Source organism: Lampetra planeri, chromosome 34 (genome assembly GCF_965212315.1).
Source record: "Lampetra planeri chromosome 34, kcLamPlan1.2.h2, whole genome shotgun sequence".
Taxonomy (NCBI): Eukaryota; Metazoa; Chordata; class Hyperoartia; order Petromyzontiformes; family Petromyzontidae; genus Lampetra; species Lampetra planeri.
In genome coordinates, this window is record NC_136140.1 from 6,090,280 (window position 1) to 6,110,152 (window position 19,873).

The 19,873-nt window shown below is 49.1% G+C and overlaps 1 protein-coding gene across 1 annotated transcript; it reads left to right on the forward strand.

Annotated features, from left to right (window-relative positions):
- Positions 1 to 5,678: 5,678 nt before the first annotated feature.
- On the forward strand, positions 5,679 to 18,919 carry SSPN (sarcospan). The gene is made up of 3 exons (XM_078610595.1): positions 5,679 to 6,741; positions 16,685 to 16,771; positions 17,686 to 18,919. Exons 1-3 carry the CDS (start codon positions 6,409 to 6,411, stop codon positions 18,064 to 18,066), a joined length of 801 nt encoding a protein of 266 aa, XP_078466721.1. The 5' UTR covers positions 5,679 to 6,408; the 3' UTR covers positions 18,067 to 18,919.
- Positions 18,920 to 19,873: the final 954 nt, after the last annotated feature.

The window sequence follows — 19,873 nt, forward strand, 5'->3', positions numbered from 1 at the left end:
TGCTGCTCTCTTGACCCCCCCCCCCTCTCGGTGCTTTGGAATGATGTCGTCGGCGCCGCGCCCGTAGCGAGAGGACGGACACCGAGGCACGAGCAGCTGGGAGGAAACCACGGAGAGTTTTCAGTTTAATTTATTAGGTATAGCCCTGTGAGCCATTCGGCTCTTGAATCGGCTGCAACCGCAACAAACAAAAGACAAAAACATGAACAAGAAAACATCTGAAAGTGACTATGTGCAAACAGAAAATCCAGGATTAAACAGCTAAATATTCCAGAAAAAGCACCGTACAACAACGCTGTGCGCAAAAATCCCAGTGGGATGAGGCGGGGAAAAGGTCGCCACGCAGTGAGCCAGACCCAGCGGCCCAATGAGCCCAGGAGCACAAGTAGCCATGTGCTGCTGGGCCCCGCGCGAAATGCTTTCAAGCCATCAATTCCGTACTCTTTGATTCTTTCGGTAAAGTCACGTAGGTATACAAATAAATAATAAATCACGATGTTTCGATCGCAACACAAGCAATCGTCATCAGCTAGAGAGATAGAGCAGTCGAACTGCTGAACAAGAAAGGGCTGTTGCAGTGATTCTGCACTTGCTCTATTACTATAGTACTATACCGCCTTCTACTTTTATGAACGACTGGATGTTTAAGGTTAGCGATTTGTCGTATTATCTGGCTGTATAGCAAATGAAAAAAGTACAATTTACCATGCAAGTAAAAAATGTGTGTTTTAATATTTATGTTTTATTTAGGGCCCCTTTGTCACATATGCTATAGGCCCCACACAAGCGTCATCCGGCGCTGGAGCCGACACCAATATTTGCCCAAACTTTGTGCAGTTCCTCTCTGCGTGAAGGTGTTATCGGCCCATTGAACCTTATGGCGGTACCCCGGGGTATACCATAGCACCCGGGCTCTCGCACAATGTCCGTGATGCAGTCATTTTTAGTCTCTTGATGGTGGGCGATGCGGCAATCGACTCATCTCGACGAGCTGTACACGATGCACCACTACGGTGCGTTCAGGGTTTCGGCGCAATCGTCCCCGCTGCGTTTCGACATCGCGGAGTGGCACTGATTTCGGATTGATTGGTACCCCAGTCGCGGAGTGAAGTACACCCCTGGGAAAAAAAGTGTCCCAGAAATAAAATATTTAATTGCCTCGGCATATTTTGTATTATTTGGTACCCCGGGGTACCGCCATAAGGATCAATTAACGAGTGTTCACACGCGGGTGGGAAACCCGGAGCGCCCGAGGGTGAACCCAAGGTTGCCAGGGAGAAACACTCAAAACTCCACTCAAGACGGAACGGGTGGAGTGAACATTTTTTTGCTGGACTGCCGTCTTCTGGCGAGCCAGGGTATGTGCACCTCGACGCCATACGGGGAGGGAGTTTCACAACATTTGTGCAGTGATCCCCCAGTCCTCGGTAACTCCACAGTGTTGATTTACATGCCACGTGCATAGCCACCGCCGCCGCCGAGCTGAATGGCTTTTATTATTTATAGTATTTCGAGGCTATAACATTTCCACATAAGCCACTTTGCTGAGCTATCATTTGTGGCCAGGTCGCTTCTGAAAAAAGAATTCAATAGCTCCGTGGGCTTTACCTGGTAAAATAAACAGATCTATAAGATCTATAGTGTCTTCTTGGTTCTTTCGGTAAAGTCACGTAGAATGGAAATAATAAAATAATAAAAATAAACCAATAAAATAATTCTCACGACGTTTCGGTCACAACGCAAGAGCAGGTCTGTCGAGGAGACTGAGTGAATGACACACTCCAGGCTTGGAGCGACTATTTTTGAATTATTTTATAATGTTTTATTTTTATTATTTTATTATTTCCATTCTACGTGACTTTACCGAAAGAACCAAGAAGATGAATCCCTGCAGTCACGAAAGCTTTAAATCGAAAGATCTATAGTGATTTTGCTTACCGTTTCTCCACTTTGGACTCATCGTGTTTTCGTATCGTAACGGTCTTTCCCCGTGCCCCGACTGGACACGTGTGCAAAAGAGCTTCATTGCTCATCGGATTCCACCTGCAGTCTAAATGAAGAATCTGATTGACGTTAGGCGAAGGTAAATGTGCAGCTGTTGGCAGGAGGGCGACCACTCGAGGGACCTCTAAGATTGCATCTTGGCCTACTCTTTTACACGAGACAGACTCGTTGACATTCGCCCAGAATCATACCCGATCTTGTCAGACCCTCAGAAGCTCATCATGATGTTGAGCCTGGATAGTGCTTGCATGGATTGTAACGTGCACTGATGCCTACTTTATTGAGGGCGATATTAGCACGGAAAATAAAGATAGATCGGTGGGTGACAACCACGCACAAAAAAAACAGGTGTTGTGGGCAGTAGAGGGCAGTGCAGTAAATGTAATTGTTCCAATACTTCCCGTATTCACACCAACCTGTATAGACCAGTGTGGTGAAGTATGGTCCAATAACCCTCATGAATATATCCACACACACACAAGTAGTTTCGTGATATCCGTGGAAGCAAAAATCCACAGAGCGACCCCCCCACCCAAGATCCCTTCAAGTCACATTTCTTATCCACAACAGGGTGGTACCGTCCCCGCGACCTCTTCATGCTTTTCGCCGCATGGCAGCCAAAATGATGTCATTTCGAGAGCTGGAAATCAAGACGAATGAATTTCAGAACCAGGTCGTAGGTGATTGGTTTTTTTACACGCTTTTTTTTATTACACGCTTTCTATTAACTCACTCTGTCTGTTGTCGTATCCTCAAATCTTGTAACTCAATTTTAACCCACTTCCCAATGTGGTATCGACTGCAAACTTGGTATACTTATGTCATACTGATGACAATACTATATTCTATCATTAAAAAAAATATATATTTTAAAACATTATTTTGATATGTTATGTTTCGGCTTGGGTCTAATTGTCCACGCTCAACTGACGTTGGCTGTAATTGACCACGGCCTCTTACGTTATGGCAAGCTTCGGGGCCACTTCCTGGAGTCATGGAGTTCTTCCATTACTCGTACGGTACATTTCATTAAAGCGTGTTAAAAAAAAGTTTGTTTTAAATATTGCTTATTCTTTGTGCATTCATTGGAGGCCAGGCCGAGAACGTAACCAGCAGTGGGCTCGAACTCGAACTCAGGCTCTCAACGTTACAGGACTCTTTGCTTCAATCTCTGAGCGCCACTCGGCCACACGCCCTGCAGTTATTCACGAACGACGTCTCTGGAATTAACTCTCCATTAGAATTGCCGCGGCTGAGCGGTAATCAACCTCAATACATACACGCGCTTATCCCCGATTAAAGAAAATAAAAACAAAGTTACCTACGCCTGGGAAAGTAACGAATAAATTTGACAGCAATACTATTTCTTGAGGAGTCCCATGACTTTGCGCTCCGCCTTTCCCAAACAAAAATGAGCATCTCAACGGGCTCGCAACTGAATTCATAAAAGCACGATGATATATCTGACACTTTGTCTTGAGGCTGCATTTTAAACTATGAACGGTCTCTCTCCGGGGTCTGCTGCATGCGTTGGAATCGATGGTATTGTACCCGCAGGAAAGGGAGCGCTGTTGCTCAAAAGTGTGGCTAAATGATTAACTGCTCAGAAACAAAAAGTGTGGTGTGAATTGCATGCAAGTTGAGATCTCAGACCCCGCTTGCTTGCCCATCGCCACATATATAACCTTATTGTAACAGCTCTCTCGCTGGTTCAGCAGTTCCACTGCTGGATTATATTTTTTTCGCCTGAGGACGACCGCTTGTGTTGCGATCGAAACGTCGTGATTTATTTTATTTTATACCTACGTGACTTTACCGAAAGAACCAAACGGTATGGATTCCTGCAGTCACGAAAGCTTCAAATCAAGATTGAGATCTCAAGTTTCACAATGCCCTTTTGTCGTCCCGATACCACTCAATGATCAAGTGTGCTGTGACGGTTCCACCTGAAGACGGAAGCTTGTGTTGCCTCCGAAACGTCGTGATTTTTATTTTATTTTTTATTTTACTTTTATTAATTTAGATTTTTTTTACCTACGTGACTTTACCGAAAAAAACCTAAGAATATGAATACTTGCAGTCATGAAAGCTTCAAATCAAGATTGAGATCTCAAGTTTCACAATGCCCTTTTGTCGTCTCGATACCACTCAATGATCATGAATTCGCCACGACCTATCCACTGCTGGATGAAGGACGTCCACCGTGCCGACGTAAACGCTCGGCCCATGTAAAACAAAATTCAACGTGGATTTTACGCAGCTTACGTCTCATTGCGAGTGCATTGGATCACGACCGCTCTGGAGCGGCGTTCTTCATTGCAAGGCCCCACGGGGCCCTGGTGGCCCCTGGGTGGCCTTGAGTGCGGCCCCCACGAGACAACACATCCCATCATTTTAACACGCAGTAGGCTGATAATTGTTTTTTTACCCTTTTATCTGGTAACAAAACTTACACCTTTTTTACGAGGAGTCATGTTTGCATAGACCACAATACCTGCAGTCATAATGCAAACAAAAAACATAACTCTGATAATGTGCACTGTCCTTGAAGTTGATTGGTCCACACCCGAGACAGCTTTCTTTAGAGCCTAGTCTCACATGAGTTGGACCAGATGACGCCAAGGCTCTAAGGAAAGCTGTTTCGGGTGTGGACCAATCAACTTCAAGGACAGTGCATACATTATCAGAGTTTTGTTTTTTGTTTGCATTATGACTGCAGGTATTGTGGTCTATGCAAACATGACTCTTCGTAAAAAAGGTGTCAGTTTTGTTGCCAGATAAAAGGGTAAAAAAACAATTATCATATTTTTACTGGCAAATGAGGTACCAATGACGCAGTAGGCTTTTGCGAACAATATTGTCCATAAGAGTTAGATTTTGGATTTGGTTTGGGTGAGATCGCGTAACTATAAATGTGTCCATTGGTACCTCATTTGCCAGTAAAAAATATGATAATTGTTTGTTTACCCTTTAATCTGGCAACATTATGACTGCAGGTATTGTGGTCTATGCAAACATGGCTCCACGTAAAAAAGGTGTTAGTTTTGTTGCCAGATTAAAGGGTAAAAAAACAATTATCATATAAATGTGTCGTTAAACCCGCCACCACTCGACCCAGCCAATTAGTAAGGTTCATCACGTAAACAGAACGTGCCGTCAAACGCCAAACGCCGATGGTTTAGAATGCGTGGGGGCCCTCACACCGATGATGATGTCCTATCGGCGACAGTGACCCCACCTCTGACACAATTTGCGAAGAGCCACTGCTTTAGAGAGAGAAACAACAGTTCTACGGAGGCGAGGCAAGTGACACGTCGTGACACGTAGCAGCGACTGCAAGGAAACGCACAACACTGCTGGCTGGACAGAGGCTTAGGAAACTTGCCCACTGTTTAAGATGCCGAGCCGGCAGATCGAACAAGCAACCACGAGATTGCAACCTCAGTGTGTTAGCGCATCCATTGCACCACGGCAGCGTCATGGGGTTTAAATTAAACCCACACTTAATTTAGGAGCTTTCGTGACTGCAGGAATTATTATTTGGTTCTTTTCGGTTAAGTCACGTCTAAAAATAAAATACAATTTTAATTTATTATTTTATCTTTTCGGTTAAGTCACGTCTAAAAATAAAATAAAATTTTAATTTATTATTTTATTTTTAGACGTGACTTAACCGAAAAGAACCAAATAATTAAACCCCACACCCATTGCAGACGAGTGCAGACTTTGACGCCTCCAGCAACCCCTGTCCTATCCAATGTCTTTGCACCAGAGGCTCTGGGCTGGCTCACTCGCCGCATATGGGAAACACGTAACGCGAAAACATTCCGTGGTAAGGCAACTCCCCCCTCCCCATCCTTGTCCTCCTCTCCCTCCCCATTCCATCATCTCTCCTCTCACTCGTGGCCGTCTCCCTCCCATGGTGCCTCTCTCCACGCCGACGCGATTGGGGGTTGTCAACAATCCAGCCGCGAAATTTGTCGCCATCCTCCGCCTATCCGCTCTGCAGCGGCGATCCCGTCGCATCTTCTGCCCTGCCTCCTCCTCCACTCTGCCTCTCTCTCTCTCACAGGCAGGTGAAGCACCGAGGCTTTCGACCGATCCAGCAGCCAGCCTCCGCGTCTGCTAAGCTGCTGTGTTCCACTGCGCGGGCATTCCCTCCCTCTCTCCCTCCCTCCAGCCCCCACCACCTCCCCCCCCCCAAAAAAGTTGGAATTAAAGTTTTGGAATTTTTAGCCGTGGCGAGTTGGTTTGTGTCCACGCGTGAAAGTCAGAGCGGAGTAGCAAGCAAGCGCGTAGCAACATCATCAACAACAACCACCACCAACCACAACAACAACAACAAAGCCTAGCAAGGTTGAAGCGCATCTCCAGCGGAGTTGCAGGAGATTGTCACGGACAAAGATGTCCAATTCCAAGGGCAAGGAGCGAGGAGTCGGGGGGACTCAGCCCAGCACCCCCTCGGCTCCGGGCGGGGGCCTTGACCACAACAAGGGACCCCCCCAGCAACAAGGTCATACTTCACCCATCGGTGCACAGAGCTCCGGGGCACGTGTACAGGTGCAGGAGCAGCAGGAGGAAGAGGAGAAGCTGTACAAGTGCTGCGGCTGCCGCTTCCCGCTGTTCGCCGCGATCCTGCAGTTGCTGTTCGGAGTGTCCATCGCGGTGGTGGCCTTCGTGATGCTCGGTGTGGCTCCTCTGGCGACCAGGGATACCCCGCACTGGGCCGGCATCCCCGTAATACCGCAGCTCACTCACACACGCACTCACTCACTCTCTAATACACTCACTCACTATCTCACACACTCACTCTCTCACACACGCACTCGCACACGCACTCACTCACTCTCTAATACACTCACTCACTATCTCACACACTCACTCTCTCACACACGCACTCGCACACGCACTCACGCACTCTCTAATACACTCACTCACTATCTCACACACTCACTCTCTCACACACGCACTCGCACACGCACTCACGCACTCTCTAATACACTCACTCACTATCTCACACACTCACTCTCTCACACACGCACTCGCACACGCACTCACTCACTCTCTAATACACTCACTCACTATCTCACACACTCACTCTCTCACACACGCACTCGCACACGCACTCACTCACTCTCTAATACACTCACTCACTATCTCACACACTCACTCTCTCACACACGCACTCGCACACGCACTCACTCACTCTCTAATACACTCACTCACTATCTCACACACTCACTCTCTCACACACGCACTCGCACACGCACTCACTCACTCTCTAATACACTCACTCACTATCTCACACACTCACTCTCTCACACACGCACTCGCACACGCACTCACTCACTCTCTAATACACTCACTCACTATCTCACACACTCACTCTCTCACACACGCACTCGCACACGCACTCACTCACTCTCTAATACACTCACTCACTATCTCACACACTCACTCTCTCACACACGCACTCGCACACGCACTCACTCACTCTCTAATACACTCACTCACTATCTCACACACTCACTCTCTCACACACGCACTCGCACACGCACTCACTCACTCTCTAATACACTCACACACTCACTCACGCACTCACTCACGCACTCACTCACGCACTCACTCACTCTCTAATACACTCACGCACTCACTCACTCACGCACTCGCACACGCACTCACTCACTCTCTAATACACTCACGCACTCACTCACTCTCTAATACACTCACTCACACACTCACTCACGCACTCACTCACGCACTCACTCACGCACTCACTCACTCTCTAATACACTCACGCACTCACTCACTCTCTAATACACGCACTCGCACACGCACTCACTCACTCTCTAATACACTCACTCACTATCTCACACACTCACTCTCTCACACACGCACTCGCACACGCACTCACTCACTCTCTAATACACTCACTCACACACTCACTCACGCACTCACTCACGCACTCACTCACGCACTCACTCACTCTCTAATACACTCACGCACTCACTCACTCACGCACTCGCACACGCACTCACTCACTCTCTAATACACTCACGCACTCACTCACTCTCTAATACACTCACTCACACACTCACTCACGCACTCACTCACGCACTCACTCACGCACTCACTCACTCTCTAATACACTCACGCACTCACTCACTCACGCACTCGCACACGCACTCACTCACTCTCTAATACACTCACGCACTCACTCACTCTCTAATACACTCACTCACACACTCACTCACGCACTCACTCACGCACTCACTCACGCACTCACTCACTCTCTAATACACTCACGCACTCACTCACTCTCTAATACACGCACTCGCACACGCACTCACTCACTCTCTAATACACTCATTCACACACACACTCACTCACGCACTCACTCTCTAATACACTCACTCACTATCTCACACACTCACTCTCTCACACTCACACTCACTCACTCACACACTCACTCTCTAATACACTCACTCACACACTCACTCACGCACTCACTCACTCTCTAATACACTCACTCACTATCTCACACACTCACTCTCTCACACACGCACTCACTCACTCTCTAATACACTCACTCACTATCTCACACACTCACTCACACACTCACGCACTCTCTAATACACGCACTCTCTCACACACTCACTCTCTCACACACACAAACTCACTCACTCTCTAATACACCCACTCTCTCACTCACTCACTCTCTAATACACTCACTCACACACTCACGCACTCTCTAATACACTCACTCACCCTCTCACGCACTCTCTCACCCACTCACTCTCTCACACACTCACTCTCTCACACTCACTCACTCACTCTCTAATACACTCACTCAGACACTCACTCTCTAATACACTCACTCACCCACTCACGCACTCTCTCACCCACTCACTCTCTCACACACTCACTCTCTCACACACTCACTCTCTCACACTCACTCACTCACTCTCTAATACACTCACTCAGACACTCACTCTCTAATACACTCACTCAGACACTCACTTTCTAATACACTCACTCTTTCACTCACACACTCACTCACTCTCTAATACACTCGACCACTCACGAACTCTCTCACCCACTTTACTCTCTCACACACTCACTCTCTTACTCACTCACTCTCTCTCACACACACACACACTCTTACTCACTCACTCTCTCTCACACACACACTCACTCACTCTCTCACTCACTCACTCTCTCATTAACTCACTCACTCACTCTTTCACTTACTCACTCACTCTTTCACTCACTCACCCTCACACTCCCTCTCTAATACACTCACTCTTTCACTCACTCTCTCACTCATTCACTCTCTCACACACTCACTCACTTTCTCACCCACTCACTCACTATCTCACACACTCTCTCACACACTCACTCTCTTACTCACTCATTCTCTCACTCACTCACTCACTTCTTCACTCTCTCACACACTCTCACTCACTCTCTCACTCACTGTCTCATGCACTCCCTCTCTCACCCAATCACTCTTTCACACACTCACTCTCTTACTCACCCACTCACTCTCTCACCCACGCTCTCACCCACTCACGCACTCACTCACTCTCTCACCCACTCACTCTCTCACCCACTCACTCTCTCACCCACTCACTCTCTCGCCCACCCACTCTCTCACCCACTCACTCTCTCACCCGCTCACTCTCTCACCCACTCACTCTCTCACCCACTCACTCTCTCGCCCACCCACTCTCTCACCCACTCACTCTCTCACCCGCTCACTCTCTCACCCACTCACTCTCTCACCCACTCACTCACTCACTCTCTCACCCACTCACTCTGTCATTCACCCACTCTTTCACCCACTCACTCTCTCACCCACTCACTCTCTCAACCCACTCACTCTCTCATTCACCCACGCTCTCACCCACTCACGCACTCACTCTCTCACGCACTCACTCACCCACTCACTCTCTCACCCACTCACTCTCTCACCCACTCACTCTCTCACACACTCACTCTCTCACTCTCTCACTCACTCACCCACCCACTCTCTCACCCGCTCACTCTCTCACCCACTCACTCTCTCACCCACTCACTCTCTCGCCCACCCACTCTCTCACCCACTCACTCTCTCACCCGCTCACTCTCTCACCCACTCACTCTCTCACCCACTCACTCACTCACTCTCTCACCCACTCACTCTGTCATTCACCCACTCTTTCACCCACTCACTCTCTCACCCACTCACTCTCTCAACCCACTCACTCTCTCATTCACCCACGCTCTCACCCACTCACGCACTCACTCTCTCACGCACTCACTCACCCACTCACTCTCTCACCCACTCACTCTCTCACCCACTCACTCTCTCACACACTCACTCTCTCACTCTCTCACCCACTCACTCTCTCACCCACTCACTCACTCACCCACTCACTCTCTCACCCACTCACTCTCTCACCCGCTCACTCTCTCACCCACTCACTCTCTCACCCACTCACTCTCTCGCCCACCCACTCTCTCACCCACTCACTCTCTCACCCGCTCACTCTCTCACCCACTCACTCTCTCACCCACTCACTCACTCACTCTCTCACCCACTCACTCTGTCATTCACCCACTCTTTCACCCACTCACTCTCTCACCCACTCACTCTCTCAACCCACTCACTCTCTCATTCACCCACGCTCTCACCCACTCACGCACTCACTCTCTCACGCACTCACTCACCCACTCACTCTCTCACCCACTCACTCTCTCACCCACTCACTCTCTCACACACTCACTCTCTCACTCTCTCACTCACTCACCCACCCACTCTCTCACCCGCTCACTCTCTCACCCACTCACTCTCTCACCCACTCACTCTCTCGCCCACCCACTCTCTCACCCACTCACTCTCTCACCCGCTCACTCTCTCACCCACTCACTCTCTCACCCACTCACTCACTCACTCTCTCACCCACTCACTCTGTCATTCACCCACTCTTTCACCCACTCACTCTCTCACCCACTCACTCTCTCAACCCACTCACTCTCTCATTCACCCACGCTCTCACCCACTCACGCACTCACTCTCTCACGCACTCACTCACCCACTCACTCTCTCACCCACTCACTCTCTCACCCACTCACTCTCTCACACACTCACTCTCTCACTCTCTCACTCACTCACCCACCCACTCTCTCACCCGCTCACTCTCTCACCCACTCACTCTCTCACCCACTCACTCTCTCGCCCACCCACTCTCTCACCCACTCACTCTCTCACCCGCTCACTCTCTCACCCACTCACTCTCTCACCCACTCACTCACTCACTCTCTCACCCACTCACTCTGTCATTCACCCACTCTTTCACCCACTCACTCTCTCACCCACTCACTCTCTCAACCCACTCACTCTCTCATTCACCCACGCTCTCACCCACTCACGCACTCACTCTCTCACGCACTCACTCACCCACTCACTCTCTCACCCACTCACTCTCTCACCCACTCACTCTCTCACACACTCACTCTCTCACTCTCTCACCCACTCACTCTCTCACCCACTCACTCACTCACCCACTCACTCTCTCACCCACTCACTCTCTCACCCGCTCACTCTCTCACCCACTCACTCTCTCACCCACTCACTCTCTCGCCCACCCACTCTCTCACCCACTCACTCTCTCACCCGCTCACTCTCTCACCCACTCACTCTCTCACCCACTCACTCACTCACTCTCTCACCCACTCACTCTGTCATTCACCCACTCTTTCACCCACTCACTCTCTCACCCACTCACTCTCTCAACCCACTCACTCTCTCATTCACCCACGCTCTCACCCACTCACGCACTCACTCTCTCACGCACTCACTCACCCACTCACTCTCTCACCCACTCACTCTCTCACCCACTCACTCTCTCACACACTCACTCTCTCACTCTCTCACTCACTCACCCACCCACTCTCTCACCCGCTCACTCTCTCACCCACTCACTCTCTCACCCACTCACTCTCTCGCCCACCCACTCTCTCACCCACTCACTCTCTCACCCGCTCACTCTCTCACCCACTCACTCTCTCACCCACTCACTCACTCACTCTCTCACCCACTCACTCTGTCATTCACCCACTCTTTCACCCACTCACTCTCTCACCCACTCACTCTCTCAACCCACTCACTCTCTCATTCACCCACGCTCTCACCCACTCACGCACTCACTCTCTCACGCACTCACTCACCCACTCACTCTCTCACCCACTCACTCTCTCACCCACTCACTCTCTCACACACTCACTCTCTCACTCTCTCACCCACTCACTCTCTCACCCACTCACTCACTCACCCACTCACTCTCTCACCCACTCACTCTCTCACACACCCACTCTCTCACCCGCTCACTCGCTCACTCTCTCACGCTTGTGTGTGTTCGTGCGCAGTGCGGGTCTCAATAGGGACCATCTAACTTTACTTGCTGCAACCTTCTATACAGTACGGCATGTCTATACGGGGATCGTTGTCTTTGTGTGTGTCTGTGTGTGTGAGACAAAGTGTGTGTGTGTCTGTGTGTGTGAGACAAAGTGTGTGTGTGTCTGTGTGTGTGAGACAAAGTGTGTCTCGGTGTGGGAGCACCCCCTCGTTTACCGTGCCGGCCTTCATAGGTGCTCACTAACAGCACGTGCCCCCACTATGTTAAGGCTACACGGGGGATCTGTGTCTTTAAATTTGTTGCTGTTATTCTACGTATGTATGTTGAACTTCTTTTGCACCGTGCGTCGCCAACCGTGCTAATCGTGTGTCGAGCAACAGCTCCAAGTTCACATCGAGGAGGTTGAGGCAGAGCATTGCGTCACGAGTAACGGAGTCGTGTCATCGCTGTGATGATGCCTCCTTTGTATTTATGAATCGGGCATTGAGTCGTGAAATGTTTCACGGTTTATTCTGGGTGACCGAAATCGCTCAGTTGGAGAGTTTTCTATTTATTTTATTTCCCATTTGTGCCACGGTCTGTGCGGGGATGCGGTTTAGGGGCTCTGCCCCCCCCCCTATAGGCTTCACGGAAGATCGAAGCCAGGGGAGGGATCATCTTCACCGGCACTTCATTCTCTTGACACGGCGTGCATGATCTCGCTCGTTCTTTACGTGCAGACTCACGGCACGACCCGCTTCTATTTTGACCACGAGCAGGGCTGGCCATTACCCCTGACACTTCGCAGCACGTGGCGTCAGTGCAATCAATCCTGGTGGTTTAATAATGGACTGAGCCGGGCACGCAGCTATCTGAACATACTTTTGCCCGTGGGCTAATTTGGAGAAGTGTGTAAACGCCTGATGTTTGCGTCTCACAGTTCTCATGAGCAGCGCGGCTGCTTGGGAGTTTAACAATAACGAGTATGATATTTGAGCGTAGATTTACGCGACAAATTCGTTCTGGGGGAGGGGATGGGGTAGAATGTTTAACTGGTAAAAGAATCACGAGAATGCTGCGAAAAGATTGTGGTTTCGTGGAATAGACCCACAGTTCAGATAATTCCACACGTGACGTTGTCCCTTAATTATCCCCAAATGCCTCACGGAAGCTCAAGACTCCTGTTCAGAAGGGTGCTGCCGCATTGGTGAAGCTTGGCCATTGCCATCGGAGAGTTGTTGTCGGCTTCATGTGTTGGGGGAGGAAACCGCAGCATCCAGAGAGAACACGCACGCGGATATGAAGGGATATCGAACACTCAGCACTCCGCACAGACGTATTGTACTCTGAACTTCTTTCGCGCCGTACGTAGCCAACGGTGCAGATGGATTAAATTCAAATACTCAATGCACGCAATCACCTGCAGGCTGAAACCGTTGTTCGACCTTGAGCGCACTACACGTGGATTCAAGGATCCGTTATTGTGCCGCCATCGAACCGCCAGCATGCAGCCCCCACGCCAGAGGTCGCAAACGGGTACCCGATACCCGTACCCTACCCGATACCCGGCTACCCGTACCCGGCCGGGTACGGGTACGGGTAGCCGTTTGCGACCCTGGTGCGGCCGGGTACGGGTACGGGTAAGGAATCAAACCCCGTTTGCGACCTCTGCCCCACGCACAGCACATCACGTGGTGTGCACACTGGCGGTCAGCCATCCAACCCCTCCGAGACCAGATGAGATCAGGCGGATTCAGGTTGATTTTTTTTGTTATCATAGAGAATGATGACGTTTAAAGTTGTTGTTTAAAACGTGTTTGTGTGTGTTGCTAATGGATTGGCCAGGGATATTTTTTTAAAATGTAATCCAGTTGAGTGTTGAACCTTTTGTGTTGGCAGGCAACTTCATATTCACAAGGGGTGATGATGTATTATTAAAAAGCCTTGGCAACAAATTATTATTAGGTTCAAATGAGTTAGGGCTGTGTTTGAACACTCGCTCCTCTGTGCATTAATCACAATAGCAGTCTGGAGCTGTTAAACTAAACAATGAAACTATGAGCATTACAATGTGAATTCTCTTCACAACATAGTACCCATCACATGCATAAATATGTTCATTTTTAATCAATGTTTTACAATTAAACTCGTTATTGATTCGCAGACTTCATTTTAAAGCATCTCCAAAACCGTCTTATTACAAACAAGATTTATAGCGTGCAGCTGCATAATCGTATTATTAAATCCATTAAAATACACATTTTAAATTACATCATCAATTTATTCATTCACAAAACTCATCTCGACTCACCATATGAACATGGGCGCAGAATAAATATTATACTTGTTGGTGCCAACTTTAGATGGCAAGCTACATTTGTACCAAAACTTTAAGTTGGTAAAAACATCCAATTATGATGTATTTGTCCATCTAAAGATGACACCTCGAGTCATTTTAAATTCTATTGGCCATTGCCCAGTATAGGTGGGCAGTAGGTGATGGTGTGGCAATGGGTCCTTAAATATATATATGCACAGAGCCTTTTACAGATGAGCAGTTTATTAAATTAACGTTACCTTTCAGTATATATTTAGCAGACAACCCCTTACGTAATCAAATACTGTTTGCATTGCAACATGAACTAATATGTATTCAAGGTTTGATAATGTCTTCACTTGAGACGTTCCTGATCACCAAGCACTCGGTTAAAACGCCGGCAGCACGCGTCAAGACTCGCCGTACACGTGCCCAGACCAGACACTTTGCCTGCTGTCAGTACCCGCACCTCCGATGAGCACGGTTGGCTACGCACGGTGCCAAAGAATCTTCTTGGTTCTTTCGGTAAAGTCACGTAGAAGGGAAATAATAAAATAATAAAAATAAAACATAATTAAATTAAATTCTCACGACGTTTCGGCCACAACGCGAGCAGTCGTCCTCAGGTGAAGAACAGCGCTGTCGGAAAGACAGCGTCCCAATAAACACCACCAAGCTTGGCAGCGTATATTTAAGCTGGGTTAGATGAGGAGAGCGCCTTGACAAAGACATTTACATATCAGAGGAATTTAGCATATTTATGGAAAATGCAGGTGCGAAAGAAGTTCTACATAAAGTAACATATGCCATTGCTTTAATGTGGTTACAATTTCTTTATGTGCGCCAATGAGAGTGACTGATGGCTTATCGAACAATTCACTCTTATTATGAGTCATTGGGACGGAGCAGAATTTTTTTTAGCATCGTTAAGGAGAACGGGGTGGGAAAAGTGGCAAAGAACGAACCATTTCCCCGAACCTTCAATGATGGCTATTTTATCACCAGGTGTTGCATTAATGGGAGGAAGCATTTACATTTAATCTAGTTTCCCATCTCAGTTTGGACGAGACTCAACTGTGATTAGAGACAACTGTGTGTTGCGGTCACGTGTCAATGAGTCCGGTGGACCAATTTGCAGGAGACATTTATACCACATCTGGCAGCCAAAACGAGACCGCGCGGTAATTCATTGTAATTGCATTCAAATTGGGTTCCCTCCATTTGTTAGCCTGCTAAACTTAATTACAATTGAAGCGCTTTACAATTAAACTGCTCAAACAGCGCTCTAGCCGCACTATGCCCCATCCCAGAACATTAAGGTCATATGGATGTCCCATTTTTTTAAATCTGCATCACCTGGCCTCTGTATACATTGCCCATGCCATAATAACTTCAGAGCAGGTGATGTGCGTTTAAGTTGGGAAATTCCAAATTCCAGGTCAGGGGGATGTTGACTGTACATTTGGAGATACTAATAATTAACGATGCAATGTATTTCTAGATTTGAAGCTTTCGTGACTGCAAGGATTCATACTCTTTGTTTTTTTCGGAAAAGTTACGTAGGTAAGCGGTTGTGCTTTCGCTAAGTTGTCCCCACCTGAAGAAGGACGCTTGTGTTGCGCCCGAAACGTCGTGATTTAATTTATTTTAATTTTTTACCTACGTGACTTTACCGAAGAAACAAAAGAGGATGCAATTTATAACACGCACAACAATTCACGGACAAATGACCCGAGGTGTGGAGTCAAGCTCGGTGTTACTTGAGAGCCAGGCGATAAGAGGCTCGTCGCCTTCGAGTGCCTCCTAGAACTCGGCGGAGATCGAACGCTGCTAACGTTTAGCGGGACGATGGTGCTCCAGACGGCGGGGTTTGCCACGGATGAACGATGGACGCTCGGCACATCCCAGATGGGGCACGTGGCGTTCTTGCCGAACGGGCTGTGCTCAATCCCCCCGCCCCCTGATCCTCTCTCTATCTGTGCAGGTCTGCATCGTCGCCCTCATTGGACTGGTCGTGCTGTGCGTGAACTACAAGGCGGAGGAGGACACTTCGCTACAGTTCTGCACAAAAGTACGCGCGCTGTTGAGTGCACAGGTGGTGTAACTACACCAGGACCCACGGGGCCAGAGAGGCCCCGGGCGTTAGGCTGTGATTAGGAGGGTTACATTAGACATGCCCCCCACCCCAATGTTATTTGTAGCACCAGGGCCCCCAAACGAACCACGCTATGCCACTGAACCGTAGTCCAATATTCTATATTCATATACGAATGAGTTTGTGACACGTATTCTTGGTTCTTTCGATAAGTCACGTCAATATAGGAAAAAAATTAAAAGCAGAAAACCACGACGTTTCGATCGCAACACAAGCGGTCTTCATGAGGCAGAACACGTCGGACGTGACACAGAGAGCGTTGATTCAATGTAACGTCATCTATCAAAAATGTAATCAATGCTTTATGCGGAACGTGGAACAGACATACACACATACAAAGGATAAGTCTGTCTTAATTTGAATCAACACTATGTCACATGGGACGCATGAATGCACTTATATTAAATGTTCCGTGTGTGTATATTTACGTGTGTACGTGTATGTTTTACATCGAATGTAGATTTATTTATTTACAATTAAAAGATAAATTTCACTAACCTGCCCCTATTTCTCTAGGCTATGTATATGTTCACTAATCCATATGTTTCTCCCTCTCTCTCGGTGCAATTTCAATCATGCACTTCTCCACATTTCTTTGTACACTTTTAACATGTGTTCCACTTGTTTCGTCAAAGTCGGATCCATGTCATAGCAGGTAATACGCCCATTGATTGAAAACTCTCTTCCTTATGCACAATCATGTGCGTTGCCGCTGCTGGACCTGGAATTTATCCTGGGCGACGCGTGACAGCTGTTTGGATCGCTCCGCCGTTTTGTGCGTACTTCATCCTCCCTTCCTCCCCTACCTCTCTCTCAACCGCCGTGGCCAGATCACGTACTTCCTGCTGTGCGTGCTGGGCATGGCGCTGAGCCTGCTGGCGGTGTCCTTCTGCGGGCACCACTACACGCAGCTCACGGGCTACAGCTGCCAGCTCAACGCTCGCAACGGCACGTGCGAGTGCCGCGTCGACCCCAGGGACCCCATCGCGCGGGTCGTGCGCTACGCGGGCGTCAGCGACTGCTCCGACGTGACGGGCAGCCTCAAGGCGTTCCTGCTCCTGCAGGTCGCCCTCAACCTCCTGCTCGCCATCGTGTGCCTGCTCACATGCTACATCATGTGGAAGCACCGCTACGAGGTCTTCTACTCGGGGCTTCGCCTCTTCGCCGTGACCAGCGTCGGAGCGGCGGAGGCGAGCAAGCAGAAGGTCTAGGGAGGGAGGAGTCGTTGGGCGAAGCTGCCAACTCGTGCTGGGTTTGCCCGGGGGCACTGTTGTCGTGTCAAGGTGCCAGGCGGAGCGTTACACCGCAGGCTCGCGAGAGGCTGTGGCGGTGGTTTGGGTGGAGGCCTTTATCCAGCGGTGGATTGACCGTGGTTGATGATGATCGTGAGTCTCGGTTTTAAAAAGTCTATCCCGGTGTCCCGAAGCAATTTGCAAAATTTGGGATTTTTGTCCCCCGGTTTAAACATTTCTGGCCTCATGCTTGACCCATGATGTGGGCAAAGGGTGAGGGCTGCTCGAGTAGTGGTGGGCAGAGTTGGGCGCCATGGTGGCGAGATGTTAACTGCCTCGCCTGGTATGCAGGAGGATGTGGGATCGATCCCAACCCTGATGCCTGCTGTATATTTGGAGTTTGCGTGTCTCTCTCCCCGTGGTCACGTGGGTTTTTCTCCGGGTCCTCCGGTTTTTCCCTCCACATTTGCTTGCTATAAATTTCCACGTGATAATCCACTTCGTTGAGCTATCATTTGTGGCCAGCTCGCTTCTGAAAAAGAGCTATACAGCCCAGTGGGCCTTATCCTGGTAAAATAAAAATAGTTTAGTAATATTGGAGTTGGTGGGGCCTATGGACGGTAGGCACTGTGGGCGGGGCTAGTGGCTGAGTAGGCGTGGCCATTGAAGCCGATTGAGGGAGGGTCGTGCCAGATCCACCCACGTGCCCTGGATGAGCCTTTCAGAAATGTAGCATTCGTTACGGGTACAATTTGCGGCATTTATACTGGTAGGAACCACCTGGTTCCACCAGCCCACAGGGAATTATTGTGTCCGTCCGTCCGTCCGTCGTGCATCCAAAAATGGGAGGGGTGGGGCTGGGTGGAGAGGGGAGGGTGGGGAGGGGCTGGGTGGGTAGCGGCTGGGTGGGGAGGGTGGGGAGGGGCTGGGTGGGGAGGGTGGTGCTGGGTGGGGGGTGGGAGGGGTGGGGCTGGGTGGGGAGGGGCTGGTCACCCCGTGGTGCCCTTATAAAACTCAACGTTTAACCTACTCACGCCGGCTTGTGTCCACCCTCACAGTCGGCCATATTTGCGGAATACACCACGCCGCCGTTGACCCTGGCCATTGACCGAGCAACCCAACGTTCCTGCCAGCTCCCTCCGCAGGAATGTGTTAACGCACATTACATTTGATAAAAAAAAATAACGATGTGCGTTTGGCAGCGTCATGCAGAACCTAACACTTTGGCAACACTATTGATCGCAACCATACGCAGATGCCGTTGCAAAAGTAGCAGCAGCAACAATTTGCATTCAAAAAAGTGTCTAAATTAAACCATGTTTGCAATATATTGTACAAAGCTCACACGGAGATACGCAAAGACCACCCCTCTCCCCCCGTATAGCCCTACACAGGCAGTTGTGGCAGCATGACGCCCCACCGCCTTTGTCTCCCCAATGCTGATGTTAACACACCGCTCCAGGTACTCCTCTAAGGCTGAGTCGACCTAGAGAAGGACCAGAACCGGGGTTCAAATATCCGCCACTGTTCTTGATCATACGCACACATGCACACAAGTTGCCAAAACAATATTTAACCACCACCATCATCATTCACAATGACCTGTAGTTGAAATACATTTACTACATTGATATTTCTGGCTTTGGCGGTGCTAACAATGACGGCGGTGAAGTATTTTCGGTCTGTGCTTCCAAAATGAGTGCCAAAGCAGTCGGCCCTAAGGGGCCGTCCATAAATGACGTCACGCACCTAGGGGGGGGGGTCAGACATTTGTGACGATGTGTAA